The sequence below is a fragment of the Eptesicus fuscus genome, chromosome 3 (genome assembly GCF_027574615.1).
Source record: "Eptesicus fuscus isolate TK198812 chromosome 3, DD_ASM_mEF_20220401, whole genome shotgun sequence".
NCBI classification, from domain to species: domain Eukaryota; kingdom Metazoa; phylum Chordata; class Mammalia; order Chiroptera; family Vespertilionidae; genus Eptesicus; species Eptesicus fuscus.
In genome coordinates, this window is record NC_072475.1 from 88,223,786 (window position 1) to 88,245,411 (window position 21,626).

A 21,626-nucleotide genomic window follows, 5' to 3' on the forward strand; every position below is an offset into this window, starting at 1 on the left:
TAAAAAGCAGTGTTCTCATCGTTGTTTTAACAATTAGGAGTTACACGTATAAAGTAGTTTGTGCACAGTAATTTAGTAAAACAAGAAACCATTTCTTCTCCCATATGTTGGACCCATAAGTAAGGCATGAACTTCTCTTGCACTTTTTTTATTCCATGTACTGTGGATTGCCTCCATTTCAAATCTTGATGTAGGGCCAAAACTTGTCTCTGTTATCAGTTGGTTCTTGAAATTAGTATGGATCTTATGCTATGAAAAACAACCTATTTAAAGGTACTTAGTAATATTTGATTGATAATGCTTTAATAATTTTCTCAGAATTCCTCAAGAATTTTCTAGAAAAGGCCGATAAATTTAGTGAGACCCTCAAGGATATGAAAAGGGACCAACTAGAAATTAAGCATACACTGACTGAAATAAAAAATAATATACAGAGATATTATTAATAATAATAATTTTCTCATGGTGTTTTTCAAAGCATAACATTTGTAATATGTACAAAACAGTGTACTTAACACAGTATACATATGTTCTTTCATTTGCAGTACTATCTCATCACATTAAAGAGGTCCTTTTTCTACATCAGGCCCATTTTTCTCCAGTTGCAAGTTATAGCAAAGTGTAAGGGGTTTTCCTTTGTTAGTGAACCAAAAATGTAGGAGCTCTCACTTTTAGACACAGATTAATTGGCTTAGACATTTTCCCATTGAAATGTTTTTGTAGGTGGTAATTTTCATCATTATTTACATCTTACTTCCAAATGACTTCAGTTTTTGTGTTTTTTTTTTTGTTTTGTTTTGTTTAAGTTCCAGCAAAGGCACTTCATCTTTGAAGAATTACCAACATAAACAAATCCATCCAGTCTTGCTTCTGATAGTTGTCTTCCACCTACCATTTACTTGAAATGACTTCAGTAACCAGCATTCTATCAATGTGTAATTCCTGCATGTGGACATTAGTTAAAATAATTTCTATAAAGGTCTACTTAATTAAACTCCTAGATTTTTCTTTTTTCTATATTTTTAAATCACTCAATAATCTAAATATGATATGAACTGAAATACCTCATTCTCTTATAAGACATAATAGAAATTTCTTATTTTATATATATATATATATACATTAAGAAATTTCTATTATATATATATATATTAAGCCTAATTCCTTTTGAAGCATTGTGTCACATAAAAATGAACACTTCAGCCCAGCCAGTGTGACTCAGTGGTTCTATTCCCAGTCAGTACACATACCCTAATTTCAGGCTTGATCCTCAGTAGAGGGTGTGCAGGAGGCAGCTGATCATTGATTCTCTCTCATCATTGATGTTTCTCTCTCTCTGCCTTTCCCTCTGAAATCAATAAAAATATATTTAAAAATAAATCAGCTTAAAAAAATGAACACTTCATTACCAATAAGAACAATGTTTTATTGAACAAATCTATGTACAGTACAAAAAACTTCTTGAAATGAGACACTATTGTTGATTTATTGCAGTTCAATGGCTCAGTTTTAATTTGTACTCTTATAAAATGCAAAGTAAAATAATTTAATGTTCAACAAGGAAGCACAAATTCCTTTCTTGCTGAATCTGTAATATCTTTCACATATTAACAATTCCAAAATGCATATGCAGCATTTAGTCATTCTGAAAAGGTGTTTTACAGTACCAAATAAATTAAAAAATAAACACTATCATCCCTTTTAGGTTTTTCATCCATACAACAGTTTAAACCAAACACAAAAGGAGTACGGCTGAACCTTCAAGTGTGATTTCAGAAGAATCACAAGTTCAATGTTATAAATTATCTACTCATTATATAATTGGTGGTTTTAAAAAAACGAATATGGCTAAAAGCCCAAAGTACCAGTGTCCTTGTCCACGGAGATTCCTTTTTTACCTCTCCCATAATATCTGAGCAGCAAAAATTCAGATTTGCTATTTTCTTGACCTTACTGAAACATAGTAGAAAGTTAGTATTTAATGTTTTGAAGGCATATTTTTTATTTAAAAACATAGGATTGAAACTTGGTCCATGTTAACACATCCTCAAAACAGAAGGAGTAATAAAGAAAGAATAAACTGAGGAAGAAGAAAGCTTCCTTTTCTTCTGGATCCCAAATTAGAATTGTTGGAAGTTTTGCATCCTCTAGAAGCAAAATGATATAAGTTTGTGTTTTATAAAACATACATAAAATGTACACATTATTTCAATAACAATTATTTGAGAAGTATATAAAGAGTTAGAACAGTGTGTTCAAATAGAATTTTATAAGACATTCCTTGATTTATGTATAAACCAATTTGATCTGTCTCCAAAAGTTTTCCCTTAGTAAACATAATAGAAATAAAACCTCAAAGACATAAAATAATGTATGTGATATATTTAAAAACATCTTGGTATGAACTGCAGAATGAATGAAAATAATTTGTAGACATGATAGTTTCAACTTACAAAAAATTAAAGAGTTAAAAATGTTAAGTATAATTTTAAACTTCCAGAAAATGAAGCAGAAATTATATTTCAAAAGTAACTTTATTGTCCAAATGAACTAGTTTCCAAACAGACTTTTAATTACATGATTATTTTAGACTAAACTGAAATAGATCTCAAGTATTATATTTTTAGTGTCAGGGGGTATGGAAAACATTTTAAGTTGACCTTAAAGAATTAAAAAATCTAACTGATTTGTGTTTACTTATGCAATTTAAATGTAAATTCCACAGCCTAATGTAGGCTACAATAAAATAAAAACAAAACCAAAAAACCTAAATTTTATTGGAATGGACTGTCAATTGTATAGTAGTGAATGCACATGACAACTAATTAATAAAATTGGGAAATTTTTTAGATATCTGACCTACCATGATCTATTGTGACTTGGAAATCTTAATTCAATAGTCTGGATGATGCCCTCAAGAAATGTCCCACTTGCTTGGTAACTTCATTTAAGAAACTTTAATATACCAAAGTTTAATATTCAAAATATATGGATATAGTAGGCTTTGATCAGATTATCTGCTTTGAACAAAAATGTGTCAGTTGAAATACTGGACACTGGTACATTACTAGTCCAGCTTTTGAAGAATTTGCCTTTGCATTTTTGTTCATTTTATCCCTACTATAGATTAACACTTATTAGGTGAAAGGTCTTTAACCTTCCTCTTTTAGAGAATGTACAAGTAGAACACATCTGAGAGGGTATTTTTTAAAACATTTTTTGTCTTAACAATTTATTAAGTTAAAATCTTCCTTAGGAAAATTACTGGTCATCAAGGAAAATAAATGCATCAATATATCTTACTGTGTTCTTGCTGTGCAAATTCTTATGTAAATATTTCCTTTCATATATATATAAAAATTATTAATCAGACCAAATCTATCACTAATAAATAAGAAAGCATGAGTAGTATGGCTTATTTTATAACTAACTCTTCTAAATGAATAAAACCAATGAATTCTTGACCTGATTCTTAGCTTACATATTTTTACAGCCAGTTTTTATAGGACTGTACTTAGATAACTCACATTAATGTCTAAAGGACCTTACTATGAATCATCAAGCAATGTCCTAACACTACTCTATATACAAATAGAAATATCCCAGTGTGCTTATACCATTATTCACATTGAGGAATTTGCAATTCAGTGTTTTCCATCAACTAGATAGCCTTTAATGGTCTTAAGATTCCTCCCATCTATCCCCAAAGTCATCTATGGTACTTTTTCTATTTAATTGACACTGCTGCCTTTATAATTCATTGGTATTACAAAAATGGAAAGTGGAAGGTTCCAACAAAGCACTGTTTTGCCTTTTGTTTTTTAATTTAAATACTGGCATGCCATACATTGAACTTTGACCTGTTTATTCAATCATCTGGAAACAAGTTACAATCTTTTATGGATAGAACAGTGATAAATCAAGTTATATTTTCATGTATCAGTTTCTAAATTATAATAAACCTAGTAGTGATTCCTTAAGCCATGTTTGATCAGAAGGGAGGTCAAAATCTGATTATACATGACAAGAAAACCATCCCATTTGTAGAATACTCTTAAGTTGTTTATTGTAAACCAACCCCTCCCCCTTTTTAAATGGGTTAACTCCCTTTCTGTAAGGCCATAGCTGGTTTCTTTTTCTGACTAGTTGCCTGAACAAGTTTCTCAGTTAAGCGAAACTGAACATGCTGCTATTAATCTCATTAACTTTTTTTTAAAATGTGGTTTTCTGGATAACTGGTACTTTGGGAGTTTTGTAATAACCCTTTTGGAATCTGAACTAGCACATCTCTGTGAGTTCATTCTAGACAATGTGCTTTGTCTTTAATCTGAGACCACTCTAAAATTAAGGCCGTCAGGGAAATAGCAAACTGATGATGCATTTTCTTGTAGTGCTTTTTTCACACTACTGCTTGATCGACAGATCTTTCTGAAACATTTTTATCAGGCACCTGTAAAACAAAACATGTCTATTAATTCAAATTTTATAGATATTCAACTGGAACTCTAAGTCAGATTCCTGTTTATTTACACCCTTACACATTCAAAGACTATTGATAGTGGTAAAAAGACAGGCAAGTTCTTCTGCTCATTTTTGTTTTTCATTTATTTTCTGATTCTTTTAAATTGTTTTTGTAAAGAGGCTTAGTTTCACTTGGTTTATATTCTAGCATGCAGATGAAAAACACTTCCATCATAATTACTTTGTTTCTAGAACCTTAAGTACATGAAACCTAGAATGAAGAAAAGCTTCAGATACAGTGAAAATGATCAAAGAGTATGGAAAACCTGTGTACAAGTTCTGGCTCCCACAATTTCATAGGCCTGTGCCTATGCAAATTACTTAACTTTGTGAATTTGAGTTTGATCTATAAAACATGAATAGTGATAACACCTCATAATGGTTATATGGACTAAAGGGAATAATGTATAGTTAGTGCTTTATTATCCACTAGAGGCCCAGTGCATGAAAATTTGTGCATTGAGGGGGGGCGTCCCTTAGCCCCCGCCTGCACCCTCTCATAGTCCGGGAGTCCTCAGGGGATGTCCTCTGCGGGAGGCGATTGGGCCAGCCAATCGGGCGACAGCACCACCCCCATCCCCCTTCCGCTGCCACCAGGCCTCCCTCTGCAGGAGGTGACCGGATGGGTGATCGGGACAGCACCGCCCCATCACCCTGCCATTATGCTGCCGCTGCCTGGGCCGATTAGGGGACAGTGCCGCCCCCATCACCCTGCCATTGCCGCCCAGCCTCCCTCTGTGGGAGACGACCAGACATGCCCATCAGGGGATGGTGCCAGCCCCCCCACATCACCCCTCCGCCGCTGCTGGTTGCCCCCCACCCTCCATCACTGTTCCCTCCCTCTGCCTGCTGGCACAAGCCTTGGCTGGCCAGGGGCTGCCTGCTTGCTGCCCCCCCCCCCCCCCCCCCCCCGCTTGCTGGCCCCGACCCCTGCATTCCACCATTCAGTCGATTTGCATATTATGGTTTTATTATATAGGATGCTATGCAAATGTTAATTTAACTTTAAAGACCTATGGCCGTGGTTGGCAAACTGCAGCTCGCGAGCCACATGCGGCTCTTTGGCCCCTTGAGTGTGGCTCTTCCACAAAATACCACGGCCTGGGCAAGTCTATTTTGAAGAAGTGGCGTTAGAAGAAGTTTAAGTTTTAAAAATTTGGCTCTCAAAAGAAATTTCAATCGTTGTACTGTTGATATTTGGCTCTGTTGACTAATGTGTTTGCCGACCACTGACCTATGGCATTTTCTATTTCTATAGATATTCCTACTGAGAAGATAGAAGACTTACTTTCATCATCTGAATCAAATCCAAAGAGTGCCTGACATTTCTTTTGTGCACGGTGAGCCTCAAGTGCTTCTGCATTACAGTAGGTGGTCAGGCATTTGCCACATCTTAATCTTTTCATTGATTTTTTACAAATGTTATCTTGATCAGAACAGGCATCTATCCTATCAGTCAGAAATTTTCTGCGTTTTGGCATACTAAGGTACCGTTCATCAAGGTAACTGGGAGGCAATGGTCTGACATATGGCTTTGATAAAATTAAGCCATATGAAGTATGTTCACTTGTCAGATTTGGTTTGGATGGTGCCTGAGATACGGGCAGGGTACTGTGTTCTTGTGGTACAACATTGGGTAAAATGGAACCATTTTCTGTTCTGATTCTATTTGTATCAATTTTCAAAGTAGAACCTGATGAAACTAAAGGCGTCTGTTCTATTCCACTGTGTCCATTGACTAAATCAATAATACTACAATTATTTTCAGAATTTGGCTCTAGGTCAGGCATCTTTTGGTCTGTCAAGCTTATATCAGAAACAGTGTCATCAGAATGTTCATTTCCATTCTGAACTAAATTGTCTGTCTTCTTTTCCATACTTTCTATACATGTCTTTGGTTCTGTAGAATCTTTCCTTGATTTGCTAGTAAAAACTGGAAGGCTAATAGCTTGTTTCTCATTACTAAATGAGTCTTTTTCCTGATAACTATTATTTGAGTCTGTAAGAACATCCCAAGCAGTTGCTTCTCTTGGTTGTGCAGATGATTCCGGTGTTTTACTTAAATAGTGCTGAGCTTCATGTTCATATAGCAGAGGAAGATCTTCAAAAAGCTCATGGCATTCTGGAAAACTACACTGGGCCTGAAATATCCTGTGACTTTTTGTGTGCTGAGCAAGCTGGAATGGCAGCTTAAATGACTCATTGCAATTAAAATGCAAACAAAAATACACATTTGGATAGCTGTGTCTATTAAGGTGATCTATAAAATGCTGAGAATCTTCAAACTGCCTTTGACAAAATTTGCATTTTCCTTTGCTCCACTTCATTACCGTTTGCCGCACATTTAAGTCAGTTGGATGTGCAGTCCTTGCATGTTTATTGAGAAATCCAATTCTTTTAAATATCCTGACACAACCAAGAGCAGGGCACTTAAAGTTTCCTTTTTGATCTATATCATATATGTCTTTTGGATGGCATAAACTTCCATTAATTTTATGAAGTGCTGGAGTTTCTTGATTCAGGTCATAATCATCTTCTTCATAATCACCTTCTTCCTCCTCTTCCTCCTCATAGTCATCCTCACATACAGGTAAAGGTTCCAATACGTTATTTATATAAGTGTCAGGACTGCCATTTTCAATGTTTTCAATGACATCTTCTGATACACTTATGGGAATTTCAGTGAATTCAGCCACATGCTGAGGGATGACTTCTTCGTTTCCATCATTGGAAGTATTAATAGTTGGTATTTCCAAATCTTTATTATAAAAATCCCCGTTTTCAAATGAAATTGAAGAATTGGAAAAGTTTATTTCTTCCAAAGCAGGAGTTTCCTGATCCTCCTGTTGAGCTACAGCAATTTGATGTCTTTGTATTTTTTTAACATGATTCTTTAAATGCTTCTGCATAAGTCCTCTGTTTCTAAATTTCCTACCACATATTACACAGGAAAAACTGCCCTTTTTCTGATGAGCCTGGGCATGCCTCACAATGTGACCGCCTAGAAATTCCTTGTTACATAACATACACCGATGCCTTGGGACACTGTGGTCTACTTTAGAAGTGTTAAAAGCAGTAAGGTTTTTCTTTGTGTTAACATGGCCTTTAGGTTGTACTCCAGATATATCATCAGGATCAAGCTCTCCAGTGCTCTGATCTATAAAAGAATCAACACCTTCATCTAAACCTTTCTGTCCCACTGTCTTTTTTAGATTACCTATAGAATTTTCCAGTGTATTTTCATTTAGAAATTTGATTGCTGATTTATCACTCAGTAATGCTACACAGTTTTTCTTAATCATTACGAAGTTCCAGAATTCAGGATCAAAAAACAATCCCTTTTTCAAAATAGGAAGTAATTCAAAACGAACACGATTTTGAACACTACTGGTGCCTTCATTATATTCTTCATCTGGACATTTGTAAAGCTCTTCAACAGTGTGATAAGCTTCCAAGGAGCGCTCAAGAAAAAATATTGAGAGTGCACAAATCCTGAGGATTTCCAAATCATTTGGCAAGAAATGTGCGATTGTTTTATAAATTAGACACTTAGTTTTGGGATCATCATGAAGGTCTAGTTGTAGAGCACAACCACATATTTCAACACAAATTTGTAAGCCTTCTTCTTCAACCTGTATAAAAAGAAAAAAAATATCACTACTAAATACCTTTTAAATATTACACAAACTAGTTTATCTTTTTAAATTATAACTCTGAAATGAAAGCTAAATAAACACAGTATTTCAAATGTACAATTTTCCTTAATGGGTACCCTTAAATCTTTTTAAACTTGAGAATAATTTGGAAAAGATAGCATTTTCACTTCCAATTTATTTAATTTTTAACTTTGTTAGACCTATCCTATATAATAAAAGGCTAATATGCAAATCGACTGAACAGCGGAACAACTGGTCACTATGATGCGCACTGACCACCAGGGGGTGGGCGCTCAACGCAGGAGCTGCCCTCTAGTGGTCAGTGCGCTCCCACAGGGGGAGCGCCGCTCAACCAGAAGCCAGGCTCACAGCTAGCAAGTGCAGTGGTGGTGGAGGGAGCCTCTCCTGCCTCCGCAGCAGCACTAAGGATCTCCAACTGATGGCCCACGGGGAGCGGGCCTAAGCCATCAGTCAGACTTCCCCAGAGGCTCCGGGATTGCAAGAGGGCGCAGGCTGGGCTGAGGGACACCCCGTCCCCGAGTGTACGAATTTCGTGCACTGGGCCTCTAGTTAATCATAATACAAAATGCTTCATAACCTTATGGTGATTTAAAATACAAAGTGCTTCATAAACTTATGAGGAGTAAAGTTTCTTATAAATCTAGATCCTGTTTATTTTAGGTACTAACCTCACATTCTGTGGCAGAAGGATTACATTATATATATTTAAACACATTTATCAAATTTTGATCTTAAAAAATAACTAGAAATTTTTTCAAAAAGAACTGCTTATGGAAACTCTTTCATAAAGCTGAACTGGATAATATTACTTCTGTTACTTAAGTATTATTTATCCAAATAAGGGGAGAAGTATAGGCCACATGGAAAGGGCAATTACAATCTTTCCAAATCTAATAAGGTATCAAAATAATGAACCTACTGGAAGTTATCTGCAAATTATTCAAGCTTTGAAATGTTTACTTCTCAAAGATAACTACATCAGCTTTTACTTGGGAATCTGTTGTCTGCCCACCCTAATTCAAGCTATAAATAACACTGCTAATGATTTAGAGTTATCAAAATGTTTGTTTGAATAGAAAGAAGTACAAAAGTGATATGTCTTTAAAACTTTAGTTTGTGTATGTGTACATCATACTGCCTGCATATGGTATATTATAGATGACAGAGAGGAAGACTACCTTACCATGCTCATGTCCTCTTAATCCTTTAAATGCTATGTAACCCTGCTTAACTACTTACAGTTCCATAAGCAGACCTTAACTTTCACATCATATTCCCACTTTATATAGTTGGTAAATTCCTACCCATCTCCAATTCATTCTTTGAGAATCAGTTCTACTCTGAAAGTTTTTCTCACCATTCTTTCTGGCCCCTGCCCTGGGGTAGAGTTAAACATTTCCCATTCTTTCCACTGAGAATAACTTATACTTATTTCTAAAAAGCATGTATATATTGTTTCATAACAATTTGTGTGTGCCCATGCCTCTGACTTTGAATTCTTAAATTCCTAGGAATCGTTTTGAATTCCTAAATAATACAGTATCTCTTTTTTTTTTTTATATCTTCCTATGGTTAGCATAGAAGTTGGCATATAATGACCTTTGAGTAAATGTTTACAGAGTGAATGGGATCAGATCTATTCCACTAAATTTAGTTTTCTCCTATCAATCCATCATTTCCAGCTTGAAATTCTTTTCTGAATTCGAAAAGAATTGTTTTTTGCTAAGTATCTATTACAATTAGATATTCCCACCTAGATTTTCCAAATAGAACAAATTCAAAATTCACTGCTTCCAAACAGAATTCCTCCTCTTTCTTCAAATGAAGTTATAATGTACCCAGTTGCCTAAGTTTAAAAATTTCATTGTAAAAGGACAAAAGGGAACAGGACATTTCTTTACCCCAAATCCTGTAACAATTCCAATATATTTACAGACTTAAGTTCCAACTTTTAGTGTAGCCTTCAAGTCCCTTCAAGATCTCCAGCCAAACCCACCCCTAACTCCTGCAGTCCCTCTGATTAATTTCATCTTCTACACTCTCTCCCCAGGTTTCTCTACTACACTATTAATGTCACTGGACAGTTGTGAGAAACAAATAATAAAATGAGGCAAAAGTGCTCTAAAATACAAACATCAGTATTATCCTCCTCAATCATTCAAAACACAGCTGAAAGCATCTTCCTCTGTGAAGCCTTTCAGATATGCTATCTGTAATGTTTCCTGAACTCATACAGCATTGTCTGTGCCTCTTTTCACAGTACAGAGGCATGTGAGTGACCTATTCCATTAATAAAAACCTTTTTAGGACAACTTTTACGTTAAAAGTGTAAACAATTAAGCACATTTTTAATACTGATTTCATCTTTGAGAATTTTTCCTCTTACTAGTATAATGTATTCTTAGGTTGACCAGACTTGTGAAAATAAGAAAGCTTTATGATAACTGGCTGAACTTCACCTATATTATAAACTTTCTTTAACAAAGTCTCTTAATTTTTTATGCAAATGAGAATCATGTAAAAAAATACAGATACATCTTTATTTTTAGAAATGTTTTACAGGTGACTCTGATGCACTTTAAATATTGGTAAGCATTCTATAGCATACTTTGGGGTTTTTTTCCTCCTTGTTAAGGAGAGAGGTTAACTTTAACGATGCATTTGAGTTACATTTCACTATTTAATAGTGAAGCTATTAAAGCCGTTAGCAAAATAAATAGGAAACAAAACAAAAACACACCGCTGATATAATGCTGCCAACTTCATGTCATGGGAATATGATCACTACATGGTTATACATCTAATGAGTGATGTGATAAATGCATAAATATATAAGAAAAATATAATTTAATGGATGCCTCCTTATACATTTAAAAGTAACCCACATAAAGATTCAGTTAAAATGTAGGGCAGCCCTGGCCAGTTTGACTCAGTGGCCCTGAGCACTGAAGGGTCCCAGGTTTGAATGCAGTCAAGGGCACGGCCTCCATTGCAAGATGGATCCCCAGCCCTGGTCGGGCATGTGCAGGAGGCAGCCAATCAATATGCCTCTCCCACATCATTGTTTCTCTCTCTCTCTCTCTTTCCCCGTCTCTTCCAGTCTCTCTCAAAATCAATGGAAATATATCCTAGGGTGAGGATTAACCCCCCCAAAAAAAGTAGTGTAGCTTTATTTTTTCTATCTCTGTATTCAAACTTGTTAATAATTGAAGGGTAAAAGTTAAGGGATTTTGCAGGATCTACTTTCATGTCTACACCAGTCATGCAGAATTGTACTCACTTGCAAGTGACCCATCAAAAACTTGCTTTACAACTATTTTTAAAAACAGATAATGGATTTATACTATTACCTAAAATTAGCACTTTAAAAATGTGTCCTTAAGTTTCAAAAATGCCTCGTATTCATGGTTTCTTTTCACCTAAACACCAGACTTAAAACTACGAACTGTATTTTTTAAAAATGTATTTTTATTGATTTCAGAGAGGCAAGGAGAAGGGAGAGAGGAGAGATAAAAACATCAATGATGAGAATCATTGACTGGCTGCCTCCTGCATGCCCCCTACTGGGAATTGAGCCTGCAACCCAGGCATGTGCCCTTGACCGGATTTGAACCAGAACCCTTCAGTCTGCAGGCCAATGCTCTATCCACTGAGCCTAATCTGCTAGGGCTGAACTGTATGTCTTTATAACAGTGAGCAGGTATTGCTTATAGATATGTAAAGTCTGCCTACAAATTAGTTAAAACTCTACAAAAGTGACAAACTTATTTAATTATATCCTCCTCTTCAAATTTATAATCAAATTAATTCTGTCATAAGACATTCAAGATTCAGTGAAATATATCCTATTTACCTCATCTTTAATGATTTTCATGAAAGGAAATATGACTCTCACATTAGTTGCTGTTCTTAAAAGCTGGTAGCATTGATCTACAAAAACTTGTTTTGAAGGATTAGACTTAAGCTGAAGTTTACTCCATATGAAAATCAACTCCCTGTAAATGAGAAAAAAAGAGAAATATCAAAAATACAGTTTATTAAAATACAGACATTAGTTATCTTTCACTGAGTCTATAGTGCCTTGAGATGTATACAAAGTGGGTATAAATGAATATTATGTTAAGCCCCAAGCTACTTCTACCTATATGAAACTAATAGAAGCTTGGAGGTGGGCTGGGGACGGGCAGAACAGAAACTGTGATTTTGCAGTGGTAAGGAGTGAGTTCAATCATATGCTGACAAACCTAAGGTATCTCTAGTACTGGATCAAAACAAATTCTAATTCCAATGTACCAATATTTTGATACATAAAAAGAATAAACTTTGGCCATTAATTAATACCCTACTTGCAAATTTAGAAATCAGTGCTATAGACTGTCTGCAAATACATGGTTCATATTTTTCATTTTCAACCTATTAAGATATCAAAGATACTACAGATCAAAAGTATAAGCATATTATACTACTAATTCTGAAATGTTTTAGATTATCTGCTCTTCCATTATTAACATGTACTACTTTCAATACAGACAAGCTATGGACCATTTAAAATGTTTCACAGGTAGTCTTTTCTAACATGTGGTCAAGGTTATTAGATGAAGTAGTGGGTTTTGAGGCAAAGGAAATCATAAGATATAATTGATATATTTGGGTATCACATTTTAACAAATTAGGATTCTTTAAACATATCATTAAAGTTACAATGAGCATCATAATCTAAGAAGTATTAAAATAACTGATGAAAATATGTGTTTTTTAAGTATGTACTTTGAGCCCAGCATATACAACTATTAAATCTAATGGCAGCTTGAAGGTATGCATAGTCTACTTAGAGAGACTATACAGAAAACACAAAACAGAAAATGATGGCAAGCAACACATTAGCAGTAAAACCAAAATTCCACCTCTATTTCATACTAACTGTGTGAGTATTCATAAGTTTTAGTCCACCACTCACATTTTTTTTGCACCTGTAGCCTTTGAAAGCTCACTAAGTTTCACACCTTGCTCCCAAATCTCTAGTTCTGACTTTTTACCAATTTCCATGTCTCAGTATATTTCAATTAAGATTGCTCTCTAGCCGAAACCGGTTTGGCTCAGTGGATAGAGCGTCAGTCTGCGGACTGAAAGGTCCCAGGTTCGATTCCAGTCAAGGGCATGTACATTGGTTGCGGGCACATACCCGGTAGGGGGTGTGCAGGAGGCAGCTGGTCGATGTTTCTCTCTCATCAATGTTTCTAGCTCTCTGTCCCTCTCCCTTCCTCTCTGTAAAAAAATCAATAAAATATATTTTTAAAAAAAAAAGATTGCTCTCTATCGCCTTAACCCTGTTAGAACAAATAATATCCCTGTAAAATAAATGATATTTTCCTAGATCAGTCAGTAACACTAAACATTCCTCTAATCTATTTGTTCTAACCTGTTTATTTTTCACAGTCTTTGCATTTCGATTACATTTTTTTTCTCACAGCCATACCATTTTTCCTTAATGCTACTACCTTAGGCCCTTTAATTGTACACATATACTTTTATAGGGCTGCTAAGCTGATCTGTCTCCACCTTCCAGAGCATTTTACTTAGTGCTTATTCTATACACTGTTTAGGGTCAAGTGCAATGGAAACATGGGTTTTATAATCAGAAGCATCAGGATTTGAATCCTGGGCACTCTTTTAGATTGGTCTCCTCACAGTTACTTTGCTTCATTTATTCTCACTTTTGTTTATATTGATTACTCTACTTGGAAAGTATTTATTTATTTCTAAAATGAGCTTATCTTTCAACATCCAGATCAAATGCCTCTTTATGAAAGCCTTCATGAAGATCCTAAACTAAAGTGATAATTACTTCAGAACAGATTATATCCCTCTTACTATTTCATCCCTTTCATGTACTTCCTTGCTTATATTGTATAGGTCCTATTTCTGCAACTACTAATACATTATAAATCTCCTCAGTGATACACTGTATTAAAGTATTGGCAAAAAACGTGAGTTTGGAAATAGACCTAAATATCAATAGGGCATTATATGCTACCTGGCATGGTATTACCCACTTTACAGTGAGCCACCTTTTTCTGGCAATAACCCTAGATTGGAACCCCAATGGCCATGTCTCCTATGTGTCTTTCCTCAACCTCCTTAAGGTATTAATTCAGGAAAAGAAAACTGAATTTTCAACTCTGGAATGTTCTCAACTCTAAACTATTAAGCCTTGGGACTGTTGGCATTCCTTCTGGTCTGCAGTAAGAGAGACTGGAACCAAATGGCACAAAAGAGAAACAATTTTTTTAAAAACCTAGCAATCTCAGTGTCCCTGGTAGCACTTCCCTTTTGAGGACCAACTATATCCCTGTTCTTTTTGTGGTTGATGTCATACCCCATTATCTTTCCAATAATACAGCCATTCCTCATTTTTTTGCACTTTGCTTCATTGCAATTGGCAGATGTTGCGTTTTTCACCAGTTGAAGATCCTCCACAAATAAAAGAATGTGACTTGCTTTTAGCAGTGCTCACTGTATTGTGGTGGCTAGAACCGAACCTGCAGTATCTCCAAGTTATGACTATACTATATTGTCTCTAAACTAGTTAGGATGCTATCATTTGCAGATTGACTAGTTTAATTCCAACCTCACTTTGTTACTAGCTGTGCGACTTTCATCTCTTTAATCCACTTTATGTATAAGTTTTCTTATACATAAAATGAATTAAGAGTGATAAGTGAAAACACCTAGGTCAGTGGTCGGCAAACTCATTAGTCAACAGAGCCAAATATCAACAGTACAACGATTGAAATTTCTTTTGAGAGCCAAATTTTTTAAACTTAAACTTCTTCTAACGCCACTTCTTCAAAATAGACTTGCCCAGGTCGTGGTATTTTGTGGAAGAGCCACACTCAAGGGGCCAAAGAGCCGCATGTGGCTCTCGAGCCACAGTTTGCCGACCACAGTCCTAGGTAATATGTCTGGTATATACTGATGTTTAATAAATCCAACCTCACTTTGTTACTAGCTGTGCGACTTTCATCTCTTTAATTCACTTTATGTATAAGTTTTCTTATACATAAAAAGAAGAGACGATAAGTGAAAACACCTAGGTAATATGTCTGGTATATACTGATGTTTAATAAATCACTAGTTTCCTGTATTCTTTCCTTGTCTTTATATAATCTTAATGTGCCAAACAATGAAATTTGTTCACTAAATATTTGTTAGTGATCTGAAAAAGATTGTGTTCCTAAATGTTAAACACATTTAGAGGAAGCCTCTTAAGGAAATATATTAAAGGAAAATGTAGACATGGAATGAGATAAAAGATGATGGTGGACATTCCAAGTAAGGGGCATATTATGAACAGAGGAATATGGATGGAAGGAAGTATTTAAAAAGATGTGGCCTATCTCTGCAACAGATTTAAAGACAAAAAATGATATTTGGAAATTTTGGGAAAGTATTTCATTCAATATTATACAAATGAATGTTTAACATTATAGAAATTTATATATTTATTCTCTAACTTATTCCAAAAAATAATTTGAGACTCCTTAGAGAGACATTCTCAAGGCACAATATTATTTTTTTTTCTCTTTTTTGAAGAGAGCGATCTATTTGTTTTTATTAACTCAGAAGGAAACTTGGTAAACAAAATGTAATACCAAGGTCTTAATAAATTTGCCAGGAGAGAGCTACCAATATGGATTTTTGCTTTCTAGTAGGCAAAGCAGAAATACTAGAATATGGTTATGAAGCTCCATTCTGAATGAATTTACAAAAGGAGTCTCAGATTTTATGTGTACGCTGGGTTTTGAAGGAAAACACAAATAAAAAACCAAACACACTAAATAAAAGTCTTTGTGAAGACCAAAGGGAATATTTTAATGAGGCTTACTTTTTTTTTTTTTTTTTCAAACATAGGGTCCTTTAGAAAACACAGCACCAATTTGGCACTTTTACCAGGTAGCAAGTATTAATAAAATAATCAAGTTATCTAGTTGCAGAGAATAGGCTATAATAGGTTCTACAATCATCCTTATAACATATATTTTTTTTCATATTTGACTCGTTTATATAAGTAATGTTTACTGGTAGAGGCTGTGAGTCAGGCTACCTGGATTTGTATTCTCGCTTTATTACCTACTACTTGAATGGCTTGGATATAATATTATCTACCCCATAAAGTTGTTGAAATAAATGAGATTTACAGCAAAGATTATAGGAAGCACTTGGCAACAATTAGCAGCTGCTATTACTATATTATTGTTATAGCCAGTGCACGAATTCGTGCACGGGTGGGGTCCAGCTGGCCCGGCCCCAATCAGGGCAGATCAGGGCTGAGTCTTTCGGGAGAAGGCGATGGCGGGAGGTTGGCTGGCCAGCCCACCCTGATAGAAACCCTATCAGGTCCCAGCCGGCTGGGGGAAGGAGCCGCAGGCAATTGGCCAGTGGGCCCTGCCCCCAATTGGGGTTGGGGGGCAACTGGGGGCGGGGCCATCCATGGGGAAGGTCTGTGGATGGTGGGCCAGTTGGCCCCACCCCCTGTTGGGGTCGGGGAGTGAACAGGAGCGGGGTGGCAGGACTGCAGGAGGTTGACCAGTCAGCCCTGCCCCCTATTGGGGTGGGGAATGTGATCAGGGATGGGGTGGCCAGGGGAGGGGCTGTGGGCCTATGGTGGTGGGGAGGGCTGATCTTTTGGCCGTAGGCCCACTCTTGATTGGGGTGGGAGAGTCCGATCAGGGGCAGGCATGCAGGGGGGAGGCCCCACCCCCTAATTGGGCCATTTCGCTGGCCACAGTGGGCGTTATAGCAACCAGTTGTTATGGCCATTATGGTCGCTGGCTTTATATATATATACTAGAGGCCTGGTGCACAGATTCGTGCACTGGTGGGGCATGACCTGCAGGGATTGGCCCGCTGTGGGAGTGCTGCTTATCCAGGTCAGCCAAGCGGTGCCCCCACTGTAGGAGCGCACTGACCACCAGTGGGCAGCTCCTGCATTGAGCGTCTGCCCCGATGGTCAGTGCATCACAGCGACTGGTCGCCCAGTCGTTCTGGTCATTCTGCCATTTGGTCACTGGGCTTTTATATATTTGGATGTATATATATATGGATTAGTATTACTTTTATTATTATTTAGTGATGGTAAGAGAAATAGGGTTAGTAGCTTACTCCACTAGCTTGAGATACAACAAAAGTGGACTATGGATGAGGTTCTTTCCTTAAAGAGAGGAGATAAAGGGTAAGCTAGTTCATAGGGAAGGCCAAGATGAAAGGGACAATGCAGACTTTATAGGATGGAAAGACTCCTGCTCTTCAAGTTACAATGAAAATCAACTTTCAGAAGGAAAACGGAGCTCAGCATTAAGAAATACAGAAGACAGGTAGAAGAAATAAGGGCAGACCATGAGAACTCGGCCTACTCAGAAGAAAGGACCAAGAAGCAGGCTAAAGATTCCTTTCCAGTTAGGCAGCTGGGAGTTGCATTTCCCAGCTCTATTCTTGGAGGGTGATAATGGGTAGGAGTGGGAAAGATAGGCACTGTTCTATTTTTAAGGTCCCTCCATAAGAGTAGAAATTGGTTAGCCAAGAAAATAAATAAAATGTTTTCCTCTTTGTTGTTGTTTACACATGATTCCAATTTACTTAAGAATATGAAAGGACTGAAGACATCCTGTTTAGTTTAATACAGCCAAGGGCAAAGAACATGCCTATCCCCATAGAAAATGATGTTTAATAACAAAAGTGTAATATGCTAATTAGAGTGGACAGATGAACGACCTTCCAGACATCCTTTCGGACTACCTTCCGGATGAAGCCAGGGCTGTGAGGGCCGAGGCAGCTGCCCCAGCTTCAAGGTCCAAGCCCGTTGCACGAATTTCATGCATCGGGCCTCTAGTCTACTATAATAGTCATTACTATATTCTGTTTTGGAATACTGTTTATCAAGAAATGACACTTAAGTGTATTTGAAATTCCAACTTACCAGGTAAACTTCTGATTAAAAACTTATATAATCTAACTAAAAGTATTCTCTCCTAGAAGATAACCCACTAGTTTTCAGACCCAGTTCTGTTACTAATGACTTATTTATCTCTTAGTCTGAAGATTTTAATCTATAAAACGAGAATATTAAATTAGTTTAGCTTAAATCCCCCTTTGAGCTATTATTTTAAATATGTAAAATTCAAAAGCACTGATAAAAAATATTTCTAGCCCATATCATTTCAGATTATTATATTCAGCAAATGAAACCTAGTTTTCCCTTCAAAATTAATGAAATGTCGAAATGGTAAAGTTTGTGTGTGTGTGTGTGTGTGTGTATGTATGTGTGTTGGGGGAGGGGGACAGAAGTTATTAGAATCTCTTATAATAATTATTCATGGTTTCACCTAACAGTACTCTAAGAGTAGGTACTAGAAACACTCATAATACGTTCTAAGTTACATATCCTACTAATAACTTTTAAGTAATTCTTAAAATGTGTTTTTTTTAAACTAATACATAATACCATTTACATTAGCACCTAAGAAACAAAATATTTAGGTATAAATTAAACAAATATGCACAAAATTTATGAGGAAAACTACAAAACTCAGGTGAATTAAATCAACTAAAAAATGGAGAGATTTTTCCAGGATAGGAAGACACAATATTGTCAAGATGTTGGTTCTTCCCAGCTTGATCTCTAGATTTAATGCAATCTCAATCAAAATCCCAGCAGGTCATTTTATGGATATTGACAAACTGATTCTAAAGTTTATATGGAGAAGTAAAAGATCCAGAATAGCCAAAATAATAATGAAGAAGAGCAAAGTTGGAGGATTAATCTATCTAACTTCAAGTTTTACTATAAAGCTAAAGTAATGAGGACACTGTTGTATTGTGAAAGAACAAATAGATGAATGGAACAGAATACAGAGCCCTGACATAGACCCACATAAATATAGTCAATTGATCTTAAACAAAGGCAATACAATGGAGCAAAGGTAGTCTCTTCAACAGATGATGCTGGAACTGGACATCCACATAAAAAGTAATGAATCTAGACACAGACCTTATAACCTTCATGAAGATTAACTCAAAATGGATCACAAGACCTAAACATAAAATGTAAAATTATAAAACTTCTAGAATATAACATAGGATAATACTGAGATGACTTGGGTATGGTGATACCATTTTGGACAAAACACCAAAAACATGATTCATGAAATAAATATAATTTCACTAAAATTAAAAACCTCTTCTCTGTAAAAGACAATAGCAATAATAATAATAATAAAAGACAAGACACGGACTGGGAGAAAACATTTATAAAAGACATCTGATAAATTACTATTATCCATAATATACAAAGAACTCTTAAAACTCAACAATAAGAAAACAAGCAACTCGACTGAAAAAATGGGCCAAAAATATTAATGGACAGACATCTCACCAGAAGATATACAGATGGCAAGAAAGCATATGAAAAGATGCCCCACATCATATGACATCAGGGAAATGCAAATTGAAAGAAAGAGATGCTACTATACACCTATTAGCAAGGCTAAAATCTGGAACCCTGACAACAAATACTGGTGAAGATGAGCAAAAGGAATTTTCATAAGTTGCTGGTGGGAATAAGAAATGGTACAGCCATGTCCTAACCGGTTTGGCTCAGTGGGAGAGCGTCAGCCTGTAGACTGAAGAAATGGTACAGCCATTTTGGAAGACAGTTTGGCAGTTTCTTATAAAACTAAACATACTCTAACCATATGTTCCAGCAATAGTGCTCCTTGGTATTTTTACCCAAAGGAGTTGCAAACATGTCCACACAAAAACCTGCACAGAGATCATTTATAATAGCTTTATTCATAATTGACAAAACTTGGAAACAACCAAGATGTCCTTCAGTATGTGAACAGATAAATAAACTGTGGTACATCAGACAAGGGAATATTATTTAGCATTAATGAGCTATCAAACTATGAAAAGACATGGAGGAACCTTAAATGTATAGTACTAAGGTAAAAGCCATTCTGAGAAGGCTACATATGATTCCAACTAGGTGATACTCTGAAAAGGCAAAACTATGAAGACAGCAAAAAGATCAGTGCTTTCCAGAGGTGGGGATCAGAGAGAGATGAAGAGTTAGAGCACAGAAGATTTTCAGGGCAGTGAAAAAACTCTGTATGATACTATAATGATAGATATGTAATTATATATTTGTTTAACACATAGAATATATAACACCAAGAGTGAACTGTAAGGTGAACTGTGAACTTTGGGTGATTATAATGAGTCACTGGCGGTTCATCCTTGATAAAAAAAATGTACCATTCTGGTGAGTGATATTGATATGTGTGTGTGGGAGCAGGGGGTATATGGAAAATGTCTGTGCCTCCCTCTCAGTTTTGCTGTTAATGTAAAACTGCTCTAAAAAATTGTCTTAAATTAAAAATCAATCAAGCTAACACTCCAAATTTAATTTAAAACATGATTGTTTCATTATAACACATACCTTAAATATTTACAATATCCATTACTGGTACCTGATCATTTTCTTTTTTAATCTTTAGGCACTATTGCTTCTTGCTTAACATTTTCACATAACTTTAAAAAATATATATATGAAGTCCAAACTCTGCTAACCAATTCTTCTGTTCCCCATCTTACTTTAATTTCTATAATAGGAACACTTACCAAATACAATACATATCTCCATTTTGGAGCTGTGAAATAAGAAAAGATTCGCAGAGTTGCAAGGCTAACATAGTCTTTCCTTCTTTTTCAGTATTACAGATGATATCAATTCCACTCTTACAATCAGTTTTCAATAAATGCTGTAAGAGGAAAAGAAAAATTAGTTCCTGTCATTAAAATATCTAAAAAGCTAGTTGCAATAAGTGTTTAAACATTCAGAAGAAATTAGATGTTTAGTTTTCTTCTACAAAGACAATGAATTATACAGAAAATTTTTCATAGTTTCATAATTTTACTATATAGCACCTACAATTTACAGTTACTTTTAATTTCATTAATGTTTATAACTTATAGGTAAGTAGGGTCCATATTAGAAAGATTCTTTCATCTTGAAAAAACAAAATAACAAACATGAAAATTTAAATTTTTAAATATTTTATTTAAAAGGCAAAATCATAATGATTCTTAGTTTGTATTTGACCTCTGTCACACCAGAAACTCAACACAAATAATGCTTATTGCTGCCCTGGCCAGGTGGTTCAGTTGATTGAAGTATACACCAAAAGGTTGTGGGTTCAATTCCTAGTCAGGGCACATACCTAGGTTGTGGTTTCAATCACTAGTTGGGGCACATATGGAAGGCAACTGATCCATATTTTTCACTCACATCAGTGTTTCTCTCTCTACCCTTCCTCTCTCTCTAAAAATCAATAAATATATCCCTGGGTGAGGATTAAAATAAGTAAATAA

The 21,626-nt window shown here is 35.7% G+C and overlaps 1 protein-coding gene and 1 long non-coding RNA gene across 8 annotated transcripts in view; one reads left to right on the forward strand and one right to left on the reverse strand.

Moving 5' to 3' along the window:
- The window catches only part of LOC114227790 (uncharacterized), a 48,611-nt gene that overhangs the window by 5,521 nt on the left and 21,464 nt on the right, over window positions 1-21,626 (forward strand). For all 5 annotated transcript variants that reach the window (XR_008555609.1, XR_003613867.2, XR_008555612.1 and 2 more), the window contains exon 3: window positions 5,780-5,861. This is a non-coding gene — a long non-coding RNA (uncharacterized LOC114227790). The remainder of the gene's footprint in view (window positions 1-5,779; window positions 5,862-21,626) is intronic.
- The window catches only part of ZNF654 (zinc finger protein 654), a 115,016-nt gene continuing 94,801 nt past the window's right edge, over window positions 1,412-21,626 (reverse strand). Inside the window, exons 3-6 of one of the 3 annotated variants that reach the window (XM_054714066.1) lie at window positions 20,877-21,016; window positions 12,052-12,193; window positions 5,810-8,153; window positions 1,412-2,147 (exon numbers count right to left, since the gene is read on the reverse strand). In XM_054714066.1, the coding sequence (XP_054570041.1) occupies window positions 2,002-2,147; window positions 5,810-8,153; window positions 12,052-12,193; window positions 20,877-21,016 (2,772 nt within the window). In that variant the 3' untranslated portion in view covers window positions 1,412-2,001. Of the gene's footprint in view, window positions 2,148-4,381; window positions 4,451-5,473; window positions 8,154-12,051; window positions 12,194-20,876; window positions 21,017-21,626 lie in introns of those variants that run through there. The other 2 variants (XM_028131236.2, XM_054714065.1) reach the window with 2 other exon arrangements.